The sequence below is a fragment of the Phasianus colchicus genome, chromosome 5 (genome assembly GCF_987193195.1).
Source record: "Phasianus colchicus chromosome 5, bPhaCol1.hap1.1, whole genome shotgun sequence".
Taxonomy (NCBI): domain Eukaryota; kingdom Metazoa; phylum Chordata; class Aves; order Galliformes; family Phasianidae; genus Phasianus; species Phasianus colchicus.
In genome coordinates this window covers 37,485,827-37,502,292 of record NC_143440.1, presented here as the reverse complement: position 1 = coordinate 37,502,292, position 16,466 = coordinate 37,485,827, and the positions used below count along the sequence as shown (strand labels likewise).

The window sequence follows — 16,466 nt, the reverse complement described above, 5'->3', positions numbered from 1 at the left end:
GTCACAAATCACACCAATTTACACCTCAGGATGCAGCACTATCTCTGATGTGGCCTGCAGACACAGCTGCTTAAGAAAATTCTTGTGAGAAGGAAGCATACATTGAAAAGTAGTTACTCTTCTTAAGCCTATTGAAATTGCATTTGTACATGAAAATTGATTATTGTTATTATTTTAAGCAGTGCACTTGGACTGGCAGGAAAGCATTTGTTCTGCAGCAAATAAGAGTGAAAATTAGTAAGAGACCAAGGCAAAAGAAAGACTATGGGCTTTGCTCATCCACCTCACAACGTTAAGATTTGGAAGAGCACATTTTAATCTTCCTCACCCTCATAACTGCTCTCTGTTTGACTGTTTAAATGTAGCTATTGTAATACACAGCTCTAACGGAAATTTAAATGAAGATGCAGCATCAAATAAACAGATTGTGGCAAAAGTCTTATAGCAGAATACCTGCACAACACAACTCTTTCAAGTGTTTTGTAGCTGAGCAACGACTCGTGCACTAGTTGTGAACATGAAAGCTATAAAAAGAACAAGAACGTGTCAAAGAATAAGAGCACACACAGAGCTTTATGAGACATATTTCTGAGAAACAGCACTAAAAATCCAGGATTAGATGACCTAAGTGTGCTCCTTAAATCTCACCATATTCCAGGTAGTATTCCAGGTAGCATGAGAGAGGCAGATTTTCCAACCAATGTCACCTTTGGAGTCCATCTTCCAGCAAACACAGCTTATGTTATTCCAGCCAGTAATTCACAGCCTTGTGCCATTGAGCCCATAGGTTGCTCCACCTTTCAAATCTCAGAGTCATCAACTTTGATCAGTAAATAAAAATACCTGAAGAGAGATCATAAGATCTGTTAAAAGATGGACAGGTCAATCTCAAATACTGTGTTAGTAGGAATTTTCTACTTCCCTAAGTAATTTCTCTCCTCTACTGCAGTCTCCGTTCTGTTGACATAGAAAGAAGAAACCAAATTATTACTTCCTGTAAATATGGTTTTCTTCAATGCAAGGTCATTTCTTATTAAGATTGAGTCATGTAATTGTGGAGTGAGACGTCAATACTACAGTAATAAATATGAAGTCAACAACAGTATTCCATAGTTATACACCATTCCTATATGCTTATAGCCCTTAAAAGAATGTTTATATCATAAGCTACGCATTGAGCTTGCATGGGCACTTCAAAGCACTTCATTTCTTGAAACAAGTCTCTTTCTGATCTTTGATCAGTCTGAGAAGACACACAGTTCTGAGCATCAATTTAGTGTGCATTACTTAAACACACAGTTCACAGCAGGCTTTGGAGAGACTGGTGCATGTTTGTACATACATGCACATTTATCTACGTAAACACTGACAAATACACATACAGGGGTGTGTTGTAAGCTTAAGTGTAAATTATGCTGGCACAGTATGCTTACATTTGCCTTAATATGCCTTGGACATCACATTATTTTTAGCCACTCTTCAGATAGGAAACAGGAACTTGAGCTTAAGTAGTATTTTGAAGCAGAAAATGCCTACTTGACAAAAAACACTTGAGTCTTTTTATTTTCGTAGTAGTTGGATATAGCAGATCTTCCATGTTCTACATTAAGGCTCAGCTGTCCTGACGAATACAAAACATTCCCTCTGTCCTGCAAAAAGCCATACTGCAGTGTTTTGTTTACTTTTGCCAGCATGGAACAAAACTCAAAACCTTTCCACAGTTTCAGTGGAAAAGAATATTTGGGACCAGAACCTTCATTTAGTGATTGAGGCAGTTTCCCATAAAACAAATTTAACAGTCAGATAAAATATTTTAAAATTTTTACGTGGTATAAAGTCAGTTACATAAACTGGAAGATTTTGTTAAAGTCTAAATGGTTAATGCCTACGCTCATACTTTTCAAACCTTATTATATCAGTGGGACTTGTTTTATATGGCAAACCTAATTAGAGAAGCCATTCATAAACAACAGTATACATAAATCAGAATGGAGTAATAAGGATGCTCAATATTTGTGACTTTTTTCTTTACAGCTTCTGGAATCTTTTCACAGTAATAGAAAACCTTGAATTTAATTGTTAACTCATAATTGGCATATATTCATTTTCTATGGAAATTGAATGAGAAAACTAGAAGCAGACATGACCCTGAAAACACAGAAATACATTCTCCAAGTGCATCTTATGAAGTGACTTAATCTATAACAGGTTTTTCATTTTATTTAACCTTGTTAGCAGCTCAAAATTTTTAAGAACAAATCCTACACAACATAGAAACCCACAACAGGATTTCTAGCAAGACATCTTGTTCCAGAGAAACCACTACACAATGACATTTTAGGTCTTTCAGGAAATCTCATACAAAGGAGCCCAACATTTAATGTAGTTCTACCTGTTCAAAAATACTGCAGTTTTATCATCTGAAGATCTGGTTCCTGAGCTGTGTTGTAATTAAACATCACAAGGCTTTGTATGAATATTCAAGGTACAGAAAAGAGGATTATTACAGATCTTGTCCAGTACTTGTCATCACAGCTGGTGCTATGCTCAGGGCTTTGGGTTTTGTGATCTCAGACACATCTTGGCTGTGTTTTGCTTGCTCACAGTTTTTGATATTAAATACACTTTTCTAGCTCAGTTTTCCAAGGAAATGAGATTTATTCCAGTACATTATCAGTTGTTCATCTGTCCTCCTATTGGCCCTCCTGCTAAAACTGCTGAACATAAGCTGTAATCCCACTGATGACGCAGGGAGAGGTTTCAGAGAAAGCCCACAGTCACACCACACATGAAGCCTTGTGGAATTGCTGCTCCACTTCACCTGGTAACAGCAAACACAGCTGGGATGCAGAGGTGGGACTGCAGCTGCCTACTCACAGTGCTGTTGCTCCTGCCAAGGGAGGGATGCCAGATTTCCTCACACTGGTGAATGGGTACCACCAAATGCAGGTGCCAACAAGTCTTGGCAGGCGTGCTTCTAAAGTTAAAACCAGGGATGATGATTTTAATAGTATTGTGTCTCAGGAGGTGACCATTGTGGTGATGGCCTCCCTCATAAAACAAATACAAGTCCATCAGGATTAGTTCTTCTACAATAAAAAAAATTATTACATTATGAAATACAATAATAAAGCAACCCACATCCTGAGCCAGGGCTAGGAAAACATTTTTAGTCTGTACTATTCCAAAAAATACTTGGCTATTTATACCCCACAAAGGCAAAAAAAGAAAAAAAAAAGCATTACTTAAATAAGAAACAGCTTTTTGTGAGTTGCACGTGAAATTTTTATGACAGAGCCCAATTCAGAGAAAGGCTGATTAGAAATGGTTCATTTGTAGGCATGTTGGAATTGGCTGACGGCTGCCTCATCATTAGCAGTATTTATATATGGATCTTGGACTATTTAGAAGGGAAAAATTGGAAGAAAGAATTTAAAACAAAATGAAGAACCATGCATTTCACCCCCAAAAGCTTTCTCTTGCTTTCTATTTGGAGATTTACTGAGTACTCCAGTTACAGAAGAAGACAGACAATACAATAAAAGAATGAAAGTACCTGGGCAAGTATGTGAATTCAGTAACTGCTAATAAGTACATTTTATCAGAACATCTCACAGCTTTTTCACAAGTGCTGGCTGGGTTCGGGGCTGTTCAGCACAGGTGAATTCGTAGAATAATGGTGATGCATTTACACTGATTTGTGACTTGACTCCTGCTGCTAATGTGGTGTAATAGAAAACTGAAACTGAACAGTCATCTTTTAGTTACCTCCCGTGCACAGACTATCTCACTCAAGTTACTTGTGTACTTCAATCCATAATTGATCCAAACAAAATTGCTTGGATAATAAAAACTGGAGCCCAATTCATAGCCTTAAATGTAAAATAACCTGTTCATCACACTGGGCTCAAAACACAGCCTGGGGAATGGCAGAGCTGCACTCTGACAAATAAAGATGAAGAATCATATACTGGCATTCTAACTCTTTTCTTTTCCATAAAATCAGAAGCCAACAAACTGTGATCTTCCTTCCATGGCCACATGCTAAATAAAAGCTCCTTCTATACAAACGTGCCTCCTTTATTTACCATTAGCAGATATGGTCACCTTCAAAATTAAACTAACAAAGAAGTAGCAACCACCGCGACCTTTCTGAATTGTCAACAATCAAATTTTAAGATATAAAAAAGAAAAAATGTTCTGAGAACTCAGGTGAAACTTTTGAAGTAAATGGCACTTGATAAGAAACCCCAAAGTGCCCTCTTTTGGCAGGTGGCACTAACTGCTAGTTCATCTGCAGCGCGTGCAAAATCCGCACTATTCACTTTCTGATCTGACACGTTATCTATTCAAAATTGTCTCACCTTCACATTAATCGTATAAATTTGCAGCAGTATCGATGCAAGACCTCACTGCATTACTTACTGGTTATTATTATGACAACTTTTTATAGCTTCAGTTTAGGAAACAAAATATTTTTGGCTTGAGTTAACTGAGCATCAAAAGGCAGCAGATGAACATTTTATCTGAAAAATAATCCCAAAGCTCTGTTTATTTCTTGGGTTGGTACTGCAGCATAAAACACTCATTTATTGTCCAACCTTCCCTAAGTACTTTCATCAGTGTAAGAGTTGTAATATATTTCATTTTGTTTAATTACATATTTTGTTTCTATAGCAACTAGAAAGCATCTAATCCGTTTCTATTGCTTCCTAAGCCTTTACACGCCAATTTTCTCTGTGATACAGTAGCTAGAGATAATCCTTCTTTAGAGCTCCGTGTACTATCTGCTCTTTCTAAATATCCCTTAATTAGTATGCATTAGGATTAAAACCAATTGCAGGAGCACTACAACTGAAGGAAACAGAGCAAAAAAAAAAACCAACCCAACAACAACAACAAAAAAAACCCAAGCTGGATCTTGACGGAAAATTTGTAGTCTACCAGTAAGGAATTTGGACATAAACCTACTGCCACCTGCAGGCACTCAGCACAACACCTCTCTGCAGCATAGGAGCAGGACACCCCAAGATCCCAAGTCACAGAGGATAGGCAGGTTCAACAAAATTCCTGTTTGCCAGCTGTTTCTGACTGATTTTGCTCACAGGAAAAAGAGCCTGGAGCATTTCCCTTATGATGAAAGGCTGAGTAACCTGGGACTGTTCAACCTGGGGAAAAGAAGTCTGAGGCAGGACCTGATTAATGTTTATAAACATTTAAAGGCAGATGGGAGGCAAATGGATAAGGCCAGGCTCTTCTCGGTGGTGTATAGTAATAGGTCAAGGAGTTATGGCCTGAAACTTGAACATCAGAAGTTCCACACAGACATGTGAAAAGGGTGACAGCACACTGGAACAGGTTGCCCAGAAAGCCTGTGGAATCTCCTCCTATGGAGATATTCAAGACCCAAGGATGCCTACCTGTGCAACCTGCTCTAGGAAACCTGCTTTAGCAGGGGTGTTGGATTCAATGATCTCTTAAGGTCCCCTCCAATCCCTGCAATTCTGTGATGCCTGATGTCCTCTGTTCAAATAAATCAAGCAGCCTATTTTCCTTTGCATTGCTCTATTCCAGCATGCTTCTACTCATCAGTAACTAGGGCTGTTACTCATTTCACCATTTTTTGAAAAGCTGATGTTTGACATACACTTCAGTTGGTCCATTTACCCTTCAATCTTTATTCTGTAGTTAGAACATCTTCCTTTCAACATTTCCTTCAGCCCACACCTAACTTTGCGTCCCCTGCCAGCTGGTGAAACTCTCCACTCACCTCAAGCACTCCAACTCATTGTATAAAACGTGGGAAAGTCAGACTTTGAGGAAGGAGGCCTGTGTGAACCAGCATGCTGAAGCAGCAGTTCAGCTCATCATTTTTTGGAAGCACCTAACTGGAACAGTAAACACAATCTTAAACATTGATTGAGGGTCACCTCTATTTCACCAAGACCAGGTTTTCTGTACAGAGAAAATAAAAGCATACACAATACAAGACAGTTAGGTTGGCATTTCCAGGAAATAGCAGGCTTAGGGAACACACGCTGTGCTTTTGATTAAATTGTAGGCTGCAAACTCCATGCTGATTTACTGCAGATGCACTATGCAGCTGAGCTACACATATGCCACAGAGCCACTGAAGCAGTTCCCAAGAGCACAAGTCACCCAGAGCACCTGGCTGCAAGACCCCAAGTTACCTTTCATACCAGATGCATGTCACTGCCTACCTGTCCTAGCTGCAATGGTGGCTGGCCTTCCATCAGGATTGACTACTCCTACCATATTGCTCACTAAGCTGTCTGTAAAAGGGTGTGCTTGGACAGAGCTGTCATATGCAGAACTTGTGTGAAGAAAGCCATTTAGCTAACACCAGGAACAGTGACAGGCTTGAACCAACCTGAGATGCACAAAAGCACTGAAGATTTTAGTTTCTTAAATGTGTGGTCTATAGACCGCATGCTTTCTTCTCTACCACTTTCCCTTGCTCTCAAAAAAACTTCCATGCAAAAGAAAACAACAAAAATACCCACAGCTCTTCCACAGGAAAAAAAAGAAGAAAAACAAACCAACATAACCTGTTAGTGGAAGGCTACATAGGTTTTGAGAGCCACTTGGCCACTTGGTGGGGATGGTGAGCTGGCTATGCAGGCCTTGGCTTCCAAATCTTAAACGAGATGTCCCATGGAATATAAATAAATAGTGGATTTTCACAATTTTAAAACACACTGAGATAAAGTGTCAACATTCAAGTGTATTTGGAAAGCTTAAGAGCTTGCTGTTACAAAATACCACATTGAATGCTTCTGGGTTACATCAATTGCATTTCAATTAAATATACCTACAGTTTTGTTATGGGAAAGATGAACAGGTCACTTTGTTCAGCAAAAATAGCACCTCCTCTGAAGTATAACAAAGTTATTTTTGTCAGTATCTATTATGCTTATTTATTTTCCTTTCACGAAGTGTACAGATCAAGAAATAAATAGTATGTAGTATGCCCAACTCCTTATTCCTTTCAGTGCTTCATTGAATTTAATTGTATTTGCAGGTTAAAGCAAAGCTACTGAACCTTGAAAAGCTTTCCTGTAGCAGTGCAAATGACAGATGAACAAGAGGCTAACAATGTCTGTACTCTAAAGGACTAAAACCTCAAGACATCTCTTATAATTATGACAGTAGGCAAACCATTAACTGACAAATAACACAAAGATATGCAACCTGTACCAAATACGGCTCATACAGAAACAAAACAATTATAAATCACATTTTTAAGAAAAAAATACAGGACAAAACCAATTTTAAGAAACGCTCTCATTCCTTTCCTATCACATGCACAAGTGATTTCATTTAAAGGAAAGCCACAGCTCAACATTCTTGCAATTACAGAAATGGAATAGTTCGATCTCAGTTGTTTGACCACTAAGACATAACGCTATGCTTATTAACTGTCAAGTTCACACGAGCAGTTACTCTGAATAGAGAAGCCACACTCACCAGGTGTCAACCTAAACAGCACAGTAGCACAAAGCAAAGCTCTGCACCCAAAGATATTAGATTAGAAACAACTCTAGAAACAATTGATTGCAACCAGCATGCTGCAGAATACAGGGAGAAAACAGGTGAACCCCTGAACAACTTGGGGGCCTCAGTACACCCTATGTACAAATGATTTCAAGCCATTCAGGAGCCAAGATATTTTTAGGAGTGCTTAAAATGTAATTTTTTAAATGTGCAGAGCAATGCTTTCATAGCTCTGCTTTCATAGCATACTAAAGAAAAGATGTAAGAAAAAAGTGCACACACTCAATATTCAAGAGAAAGAAAGCACAAGTCAAGGAGCTTTAAGATATTTATGCTTTCTGCAAACTTAAAATATACTTTGTTTACAGAGTTGTTACATCAGCAACACTGAAACTAGAAAACAAATAAGCACAACAACATTCAGGATGTCCACTAACACCAATCATTTATTTATATACTAAGTTAAAAAATACGAATGTTTTATTACAAAAAGTTTATCAAACAACTGTATACATACAGTTCATCTTGTTAAAAGCCAATGTCAACTGATACTTTATATACATTATTCACGTCATATGCTTGTAGAAAAGCATCACTCAGAAGAAACTGATTTGGCATTTGGAAAGTAGTTACCACTCTGCACTAAAAGAGACAATTAATATAGGAATAAACAATGTATATGTTACAATAAAAATACTTATTTGCTGTGATCCTTTAAACCAAATGGATGCTTTCTTGCTCCACAGAGTCATCATAAGTGGAGATTAAAGTGCACAAAACCAACACGTTAAAAATTCTTCAACAATCCCATCTAACAGTCTAGATGCTTCAAGCACATCACAGTAACATTAAGGATTAAGGATTTTTCTTGGTGGCTTAAACAGTAAGATACAAGAGAAATTCAGCTTTCTAAGCTGCATAGAATAATTCTGGTATACAATGGCGATGAAAGATGAAATGGGTTACAGAAATTTGGAAAATAATGTTTGGTGAAGACGATGGTGAATATTTGCTCAGTTATATGATTTCAAAAGGGAGATATTTCCCCAGAAGAAAACTCACCATATTCCATACAACTATGGATGAAATAATCAAAGCATGCAACAGTATTTACATAATCGTCCCAGCAGCCACCCTTTGTGGGCTGCATATAACACATGTTGGAGGAACACTATTTCACACAAATCTTGATGATAATCAGGGAAGAAGAAAAATGACCAATAATATGTTTCCTGTATAGGCCTAAGTTAGAAAAGTGCTCCTGAAAAAGTTTAACTCAAAATATTAGCTTTGTCTCATTACAAACAATGTAGTAAACCTCACAAAATATAACACAGTCAGAACTAGCAGAGCTGTCGAGGGCAATAATTTTAATAAATCAATCCACTTCGGATAAAAGAATGCTTTATGCATGTTACAATCTATTTAAAAGCAACAGCTGAACAAGCTAAATTTACATCCACAAGAGAAGCATGACATTCACTGAAAACAAAGTGAATTGCTGGTAATTGTGGGTATCATTTTTATCAAACAAACTGGTCACCAATGAAAAAGAATTTTTTATTTTTATTTTTTTCCATTTTAAAAGATTAACTTTTAATGAGAAATTCCAAGCCATTACATTTGAAGAGATACTTCATGTCTAGGCACTGGACCCGATTTAGAGGTAAAATGTCTGTCAACATGATTTAACATCCTCAGGTTTCTGAAAGCCATCCGTATGAAGTTTACATACAGCACTACAAATACACATCAGATACTGCTGTAAATTTATAAGGAATACAAAATGCTATTAAATACAACTTCCATCCCATGGCACATCAAGCATGGCTTAGCAACAGTCAGTTGTGGTTATGCTTTATTGAATATTTTCCTTTCTGTAGCTGAGAAATATATAGCTTGGACTTGCTTCCATCCGGTCTTTTGAACCAAACTTCATCATGGTTAATTGTTGTAATTATGGCACTACAGAAAATGAGGGAAGAAGGGTCAGGGAAAGAAAAAAGCATTTATAAAAGATAAGATTAAAAAACCTCAGAAACTCCAGCTGTACTATAAGTGAAAATATGTAGTAGGTGTAAACACTAGGCTCAGAGGGTACCAGCTCCTTTGTAAGGACAGTTTCCACACAATTTTTTAGTAATTCTATGAGTCTCTAGTAAATAGTTGAATTTTCAGCCAGATAATTTTTCTCCTTTTACAAGAAAATTCTCACAACATCTACAAATACTTTAATTGTTACAAAGGACAGTCACTCATAGTAATCAACAACAGAGTACACACAGTACACTAGAAAGCATATCCAGGAAATGCTTAAACATACAAAACTCCAAGGTGTAGAGCAAAAACAAAGCTTAAATAAATAGAATGAAGAAAGTATTCAACTGTTAATCCCAGCACCAAGACCACAAAAAGTAAAGCTAAAGCCTGACTTACTTAATTTAACCAAATCATTCTTACATGATCTTTGCTTTTATCCTCCTTGTGGTAAACCCTAACACAAACACTGAGAAAAAACACACCCAAACCTTAAAATGTTTCTTCCAAACAGAACTGGTGACAAACATAGCTCAAACACAGATTAAAACTGTGGAAACAGAGGACAGACTCTTTAACTGGGTCCTCTGTGACAAGACGAGTGAAAATAGCTTAAAACTGAAAGAGGAGATATTTAGATCAGATAAAAGAAAAATTTTTTTTTTTTACAATAAGGGTAGTGAAGTACTGGCACAGCCTGCCCAGAGAGGTTGTGGATGACCATCCCTGAAGGCATTCAAGCCCAGGGTGGATAAGGCTATGGATATCTTGGTCTAGTGGATAGCAACTCTGTCAGAGCAGAGGGTTTTGAACTAGATTATCTTCAAGATACCTTCCAATTCAAGCCATTCCATGATTCTTTAAATTTTGAAAAAAAAACAGCTTTTCTTTAACAGCAAAAAGTAGTTTTCCCTACTATTCTACATCTGGCCAACAGGACACAGCCTCAAAGCAACAAAATCCCCAAACACAACCCTTAAATCACAGTCTGGCTGGAAATTAGTTAAGAGCTTCAATCTTTCAATAAAATCCCATCCTAAGAAACACATTACCTTCAGTGAAATTCAACCTTGTAGAGGTTGAATGTTATCTTCAATTAAGCCTTATTCTTCAAGGCCACCACGTTGCCTTTTGCTTAACAGGAATATACAGAGCTGTATAAAATGAATAATATTCACCTTGTAGGACATTCATCTTTCTTATCAATGTATATCGTCTGTCCACGTCCATACCACTCTCCATCATAATACAGTCTTCCTTCTTCAGATCTAGCACTATGTAGATGTTTCTCTAATTTGACAGGTGCTAAAATGATCAAATTTAATATCAATTGGCAGAAGTTGGTAAGGTTTAAAAATAAACATTCAGTAAATTATTTATACACAAAATATGCAGTTTTTCCATTGTCAGTAGTCGTCTCTCTCTAGATAATTGACTCCAAATGCAAGAAAGTTAGAAGATATTAATTTATCTGACTGGAAATAAAAAGCTGTATTTCCATTTAAAAAAGTTCTCTTTCATACAACGATATCTATGATGTCAATTTTCACAATTAGAATAATGCAACAAGATACAGAATATGAAATCTCTTCATCAGTGCATTATCTCAGACTGCAAGCAGTAATTTACCACTGAAGAAACCACTCACTTGTCTTTTCCCCCTTTTCTTCATTACTCACTACCTCCAAGCATTTGATTTTACCTACAATTAATATGCTTCTTACTTCAGACCATGTTATCATTTGCCACTCCTTTCTCACACCTGTTTTTTCAGAGCTGCAACTTACAGCAAACACAAGGCACGTTTAGAATGCCCCCCTTCAAATTCAGGTGATTTCAGCTTCCTGTCTCATTTTATGAAAATATTGGCATAATATACCAGTATTCACTAGTAAGGCCCACTCTTAGAAGTCTTAATTTTTAAGATAATTTTTACAGTTCACACATAAATGACAATCACCAATCAAGTTGCAAGTATCAGCAACTCAGAGCAGGGATAGACAAAATCCACATCTGCCCGTCAGCTCACCCCACCCTGCATTCAGTATACCAAGGCTAAAACAAATATAGCCTACTTCAATGCAGTTTGCATCATTGCATATTGCAAATTCTGTCTTGTGAAATCAAACAGCGTTTACTTACGTTCTGGCTTTACTCTGTGAGGCCCCAGTGTAGCCATTGCCTTGAAGCAAAAGAAAATGAAGACAGTAAGCAGAATTTTTTTCTTAATTGCAGCTCAAATGGTGTTGTGCAGCATAGCTCAATACATTTGTTTTTATGTGTGGCATTAATGTTATGTGATACTGATGATACTATGAAATGAATACAAACCTTAAGTACTTTTTCAGGGGAAAAACAAAACGTTATTTTATGAATATGAACTGTTTAGTTACACTTGCTTTTAAGGAGAAAAAATGACCTTCTCTAATGAGTTTTGATTTTACATATCTCAAGTTTTCTAAATAAAATCCATTATGTAATTCTATTAAAAAAACAAAATGATATTAATTCTGATACTGAAAAACTAAGTGCTACCTGAACAACCCACACTCCGGATATATAATCAATGAATATAAAGATTTTATAATTATGAAATAAGCAAGAGAGTTTGGCTAAGCAGGTTATAATAACAAAAAGAGAATAGATAAAATGCTTACCCGCTTGCTTCAAAACTCCAGAGGAGGGATCTCCAGAAGAGATCCTTTCCCACTGGTAGTCAGCTCTTAAATGGGTCTAGGAGAGGTGGAGCCAGGCTCCACTTCTTCTGGCAGCACAGGTGAATTGCTTTCACCTGTGCTCCCATGGCTGATTCATTGCTCACCCCAGGTGATCAATTAGAGGTTCAGGCTGTGATTCAGCAGTTCCCATATAATGGATTATTAAGTCATACCCACAATCAGACAACTCATGCAAGTGAAAGTTCGTGAATCATATGCAGCAGCAAAATAGATTGTTAATTTTTGTTGTTGCTATTGCTTTAAATCACATTACACTATAGCAAAGAAACTGAGCGGAAGCTATTTTTTTTTTTTTTTTTAATCTATGCCTCTGATGAGACAGAAAAACTGACAGGTTTTCACATCAGCACCACAAGACAGATGGTAATAAACTCAACACCATTTCCTAGAAAGCTTCCGAATTCTTACAACATAGTTTCCTGCTCCACAAGTTGGAAAGCACTGATTTTTGCTGGAATACAGGGAAAAGTTTTCCAACTGAAGATGCAAGGAAAGAATAGCATTTGATTACATCAAGTTACACTAACGCTATGGCGAAGATCTGGTAAGACACTCTGTACCCAAAATTTGGATTTATTTTTTTCCATATATATTTATTAGTCAAATGAATTTATCTTCCTGTAAATCCCAATCCTCTTACAGTTGGGAAAAACACAGCATTATACTTTAAGCCAAAAAAAAAAAAAAAGTGTAATGAGAGGCTGACGGACACGTATCATCATAAAATGACACATTTACTATCAGAAAACAAAACATATATATTCAGAAATCTTTATTTAAAAGAAAACCTTATCAAACTATCATAGTATGACAGACTTTGGTAGAAACAATGAGAAATCAGCTGGCCTTGTGTATAATCAGAGAATATTAAGATAGTGTATAATAACAAAATAAACAAGAGAGTTAGGCAAAGCAAGACAAAGAGAATAGATAAGATGCTCACCGGTATCGTGGGCTAACTCAGGAAACTCCAGGGGAGTGGATCTCAAGAAGAGAGATCCTTCTCCACTGGTAGTCAGCTCTTAAATGGGTCTAGGAGAGGTGGAGCCAGGCTCCACCCCTTCCTGCAGCACAGGTGAATTGCTTTCACCTGTGCTCCCATGGCTGACTCACTGCTCGCCTCAGGTGATCAATCAGAGGTTCAGGCCATGACTCAGCAGTTCCCATACACCTTGATACAGGCTTCAAGTTCAGTCCACCACAGAAATTAGAGATGACAAATCCTAAGAGATAACTTTTGCCATCTCCTTTTCAGATTCCTTTGCATGATTTGCGTAGAGTCAGGAAAAGTTGCAACAGCATGGCTCAAACTGGAATCATCTGAATAAATACATACCTGTACTTAAGTCTTGATTAGAAATACATTTACATATTTCTAGTAGGGAAAAGGAATAGACAAGAACCCAAAGAAACCCAAAGCTACTGGCATTCATGCTTTCATCTTACCTTCCTTATTGTCGTCCAGTCTTCAAGTATATCAAGGTCTTGTAACATATAAACTATATAGGGGCGTGAAAAAGTTAGGGAAAACTCTTCTAAACAGTGATAATACAAATATTTTAAAGACTGTATGAAGATATTAAGATATTTGTCTCACAGAAAAAAAATACCTGAGTGAAGTTGAAGCTCAGTAAAAATAAATGCATCTTTGAATTAGGCAACCTAGAAGTATACTTTCAAAGTTATTAAAAGAAGTAATAGCACGTATATATTCATACTATTGGAATTCAACATAAAAATAAGATTAACGATTGTCATACAACCATACCATCCCTGTTCCAAAAATCATTCTACTTGCAATGTTATAAATTACAGTTAAAACTTCCTGCGACTTGAATACGCCACTAAAAAAAGCATTTGCACTAGTATAATCTCTTCTAAAGTTATCATTTTTAAGGTATTCTACATTTTATTTGAAACTTCAAGAATCCTTCACCATTTTCATATTTGATTTATTTTCTCTAACTAGGAGAGAATTACAAATCAAGAGCGCTGTAGAATTCCTAGGTACTTGCTTTACACAGATCTCTGCAAAGTGACATATTCACAGCTACCTTAAAATCATAAGCAATAACAGCATGGATTAGGGACAGGAGGGACATGGAATATTCAGTTTCTTTCTTAGGAGACAAGAATTTTTCTTCAAAGTGCCATAACTTTAGAAATTTCAGCTGCACTATATGCTCATCTACAGCTTTATAGAAGATACTGATACAAAATTCTTAAATACTATACCCATTCTACAGGAACCTCAAGCTCAAAAAATGCCTATAAAAATTAAAAATTCCAAGAATTGAGACAATTAATCAAAGAGGGTTCTAAAGACTTGGAAATTGTTAAGAAGTCATAAATTGAGTTGAAGATGCCCCAGTAAGAGAAGCAAATCTATGAAGTAGAAGTGACACAAGTCAAGTTGCACTTTGCAGACATCATGCCTGTTTCTGCTTTCATTTTGTAGCTAACTGTTCATCAGGCTGAATCTCCATTACACTGAGTGCCAACACTTTACTTCATATATTGTCTTCCATCCAATTAACCCTTTAAAGTGGCTGTAGTAATGAAAAGTTACTGATTGTTCATTTATGTCCAAAAAGAGTGTTTATTTTCAGAGCTATCAGCTTTCTATGTCTCCACCTAAGAAAAAAAGCTTTTCCTAACTTGCAACAACTATCTCCTTGCTCTTCACAAAAACAGGCCAGAAATGCTTCAAGATACATTCCTCATTATGTGTACTGCGTTCCTTAATATACATAGGGCCCAGTTCAGGAGCTCTTCCTTTCCTTCCAACTATACTGCAAAAATGATGTCAAGTACCTACACCAAATACTCAAAAGATGAGCCAAGTAGCTTCTATTTTTTTTAAGAGATAGATATTTTTATAAATAGTCTCTGTACATAGCTAGTAATTACAGATTCCTAATTTTAATTTTCATAACAGGATGTGTTGACTAGGCTTCTCTAATCTGAATTAGAATACCACCTGCCATTCAAAAATAAATTTTGAGAATGTATTATCTCTTCAACTTGTTAATGACATACATAATATGACTAGCTATAAAATAGTAGTGAATACTACCAGAATGATCAATGATTTCAATGAAAGGATATCTGATACAACAACAGGCTTTTTTTTATCTGGACTAAATGGATCCTTCCTTTTTTTTCTTGACTGTAGCTCATCATTCCATAATTCTGAAAAGAAATAATAAGAATGAATGAATCAGAGATGTGTATACCTAGTTGTTCTCACAGAAAAGAAAATCTGAAAAGTGTTTGTTTTTATTTCTGGACAATCTGGTGAGATGCTGATTCTGAATAGAACTAAAGTGTCACATGATCATGCAGTCATAGATGAATATTCTCTAAACAGACAACAGATGCTGATAATTATCAGACCAAAGTTTGCTTTAAGCTTAAATTCAAGCTCATCCCACAAACCTTACGCTGTTGTTCAGAACAGCATTCTACTGAATAACTTGAAACTCATCAGAAATAGTATAGCTACCTGAACTTTTAATAAAAAAATTTAAAAATTAAATTTTCACTCACCTGAGGTAATGTCAATGCTATGTCTGTCTTCTTCAAGTCTTCTAATCTTCTCTTCTAGTTCACTTTGTACGGTATCATACAACAGAAGCTTTTCACTCTAAAATAACAAGAAATGAAGCATGACTAAGTTCTGTATTACAGTAATTTAAAGGCTCAGCAGAAGGAAAGAACAGATTTGAGGTGAATACTTAACAGAGCTGAAAGCATACAATATAGCCCTGTACTCATTTCCTTATCATGAGATCCTAGCTCCTCAAAGATGGCACATTCACTTGGTATCAGCACACATAAAATAATCTAGACAGTTGTGAAAGCAAAACTGTGTATCTTAAAGCTGTGAGAAATATTCTTAAAACTGCTTTAGAAAGGCTAGCTAGTTCATCAATTTAAAAGATTATCTCTGATTCATATAGATTAACAAAATGCCTCCAATGCTCTTATATAAAAAGTGCTAGTAATGCACCAATGGAAACACATCCTGATGCAAGCTTTCTACAGCATGTTGTAGTCTAACCTCTTTTCCACCTACAAGTATTTCAGAAAGAGAAAAATCAACTTTTTGTACAGCAGCTCTCAATTATAACACCCTATTAGTGAGCTGATAAGAAAGTTATACAATATCTATAT

At 36.4% G+C, this 16,466-nt stretch overlaps 1 protein-coding gene across 2 annotated transcripts in view; it reads right to left on the bottom strand.

Moving 5' to 3' along the window:
* Nucleotides 1-563: 563 nt before the first annotated feature.
* The window catches only part of BRMS1L (BRMS1 like transcriptional repressor), a 28,252-nt gene continuing 12,349 nt past the window's right edge, over nt 564-16,466 (bottom strand). Inside the window, exons 5-10 of one of the 2 annotated variants that reach the window (XM_031593828.2) lie at nt 15,840-15,936; nt 15,399-15,482; nt 13,737-13,801; nt 11,695-11,734; nt 10,731-10,857; nt 564-843 (exon numbers count right to left, since the gene is read on the bottom strand). In XM_031593828.2, coding sequence (XP_031449688.1) covers nt 801-843; nt 10,731-10,857; nt 11,695-11,734; nt 13,737-13,801; nt 15,399-15,482; nt 15,840-15,936 — 456 coding nt within the window. In that variant the 3' untranslated portion in view covers nt 564-800. Of the gene's footprint in view, nt 844-7,851; nt 9,481-10,730; nt 10,858-11,694; nt 11,735-13,736; nt 13,802-15,398; nt 15,483-15,839; nt 15,937-16,466 lie in introns of those variants that run through there. The other variant, XM_031593827.2, reaches the window with a different exon arrangement.